Source organism: Etheostoma spectabile, chromosome 22 (genome assembly GCF_008692095.1).
Source record: "Etheostoma spectabile isolate EspeVRDwgs_2016 chromosome 22, UIUC_Espe_1.0, whole genome shotgun sequence".
Classification (NCBI taxonomy): domain Eukaryota; kingdom Metazoa; phylum Chordata; class Actinopteri; order Perciformes; family Percidae; genus Etheostoma; species Etheostoma spectabile.
Genome location: NC_045754.1, coordinates 6,920,796 through 6,922,967, shown reverse-complemented (window position 1 = coordinate 6,922,967; position 2,172 = coordinate 6,920,796). Strand labels below are relative to the sequence as shown.

Genomic DNA, 2,172 nt, shown 5'->3' with positions numbered 1-2,172 from the left:
GGTGTGTGTGTGGGTGTGTGTGTGTGGGTGTGTGTGTGGGTGGGTGTGATCTCAGGTGAACAAAGTCCTGAGGAACCATCACATTAAACCCCACTGGATGTTTGCTATGGATAACATCATCCGCCGAGCTGTGCAGGCTGCAATCACCATCCTCATACCAGGTCAGAAGACTGGCCAAAGCTTTTACCTACATGACTTTATGTCCATCAACTGCATGTTTGCAACTAAACACTAATGAGGAATGTTCATATAATGCTACAAGGAATTAGTTTACACATGTCTTTGACAGAGCTGCAGACCCACTTCGGCCCGGCGTCAGAGTGTGAGGGAGCAGACAAGGAAGACGAAGTGGACGAAGAGGAAGTAGAGTTTGGTCCTGTTTTAGCTCCTCAAGCTGACGACCCTGTGCCAACCGCTGACCCCACCCACTCTGCGGCCAGCACGCTTAACTCCACCCACTCCAAGGAGCATCAGCGTTTGCATCATCCACTGGGTGCACAGCTGGGGCGGCTCAAACAGGAGACCAACAGGTACACGTTAAAACACCCACATACACATTCAGTTAAAGATGATTGAACAATGGTAGAGGGAGTGTCATTCAAAGTTTTCCACACACACTGCTCAACACCTGCTGCAGGCACATTGTGTGAATAGAAATCATGATGATGAAATTCCACTTGTATACCTCATGACCAAGGAAGTTGAAGAGATGAAGAGAATGTGCACATGCAAGCACAAACACCCACAACATTCTTGCAGGGCAATGGTGACAAGTATCATCAGGAAATTGTACTTAAAATATTAAAAGTAAAAGTACTCAAATGCAAAAAATTTCCTCATATTTTAGAAACGATCAAAACCGTTCTGGCTATCAACAAAGTGTTTAATCACCTAATCATTTCAGCGTGAATTGCAAGCCTGTAAATTGTTGGTTACTTCAATTTATAATAAAACATATTTACTAAGCTACATGGGGTTTGTGTGCAAAACTCTTAATTTTTAAAGTAACAAGTAACTTAAGATGTCAGAGTAATATATTGGAGTAAAAAGTTCCTTCTGAAAATGTAGCGGAGTAGAAGTAGAAAGTGGCATGAAAAGAAAAGACTCAAGCTATGCACAAGTACCTCAAATTTGTAAAAAGTACAGTACTTGATTACATGTACTTAGTTAGATTTCACCACTGCCAGTGTCGATACCAGAGTGGCCTACTTCCTTGTTTACTGCTGCACCTGCAATATGTAAAGTGCAGAGGTGGAGAACGAGATTAAGATTGTCTATCTTCATAAAATCATCATACATACAGTGGTGCTCATAAGTTTACATGCCCATGCTTAAGTTGAGTAAATCATCACATACTCTTCACCATACATAGAGATTGGCATGGGATACTTTCCATGAAATCATCTCTCAATGCAAATCAAACCAGCTATTAGTCTAACTGAAATCAAACCACGCCAATCTCTATGTATGGTGAAGGGTATGTGATGATGTGGGGCTATGCTAATTCCAAAGGCCAAGGGAACTTTATCAGGATGCATAGTATCTTATTCCATGAAATAACTGGCGGTTAGTAATAAAAATCCGCCTGCCTCTATGGGAATTTAACATAGGGTATTGTATACGTATGCCCGCTGTATTTTAAGGAAGAAAATGTATTTATTTACAATACAGTATTCATTCAAAAAGAAAATTTGTGTCCTTAAAGGTTGGCTTTTACCTCATCTTTTAATTAAGGCATTAAGATAAATTTCCAAAACATGATTTTTTTCTTCTTCTTTTTAATTAACTCAAGCATGGAATACAGCCAGACTAGAGTAGGTCCTTTGCACAGTGTTCATTACAGTTGTATTTTTGGAGGTATTCTAATTTTTAGGTTAATAATATTTTGACTAATTTTCAAGCTATGAATTTAATTGTGAATTCACAAATGCAGTTTCTCTTTTTTAATCTTTCCCTTAACATTTAAATTAATCTATATGTATGTGTGTGTGCTCAAATATGGCTTTTGGAAAGAAAATAAAGGATAAGATATGAACTAGAAAATTCCTCAGAAATTCTAACAGTGTGCCTCCTACTTGGTGCACATCCGAATAGCAATAAAACTTGATAAAAATTAATAAAAGTGTCTTAACCCTTCAGAGATATAACTTTTTAAAACCTATTTAAGACGTT

The 2,172-nt window shown here is 38.3% G+C and overlaps 1 protein-coding gene across 3 annotated transcripts in view; it reads left to right on the top strand.

Moving 5' to 3' along the window:
• The window catches only part of map3k15 (mitogen-activated protein kinase kinase kinase 15), a 25,423-nt gene that overhangs the window by 19,619 nt on the left and 3,632 nt on the right, over positions 1–2,172 (top strand). For all 3 annotated transcript variants that reach the window (XM_032503418.1, XM_032503419.1, XM_032503417.1), the window contains 2 exons: positions 56–161; positions 290–530. In XM_032503418.1, coding sequence (XP_032359309.1) covers positions 56–161; positions 290–530 — 347 coding nt within the window. The remainder of the gene's footprint in view (positions 1–55; positions 162–289; positions 531–2,172) is intronic.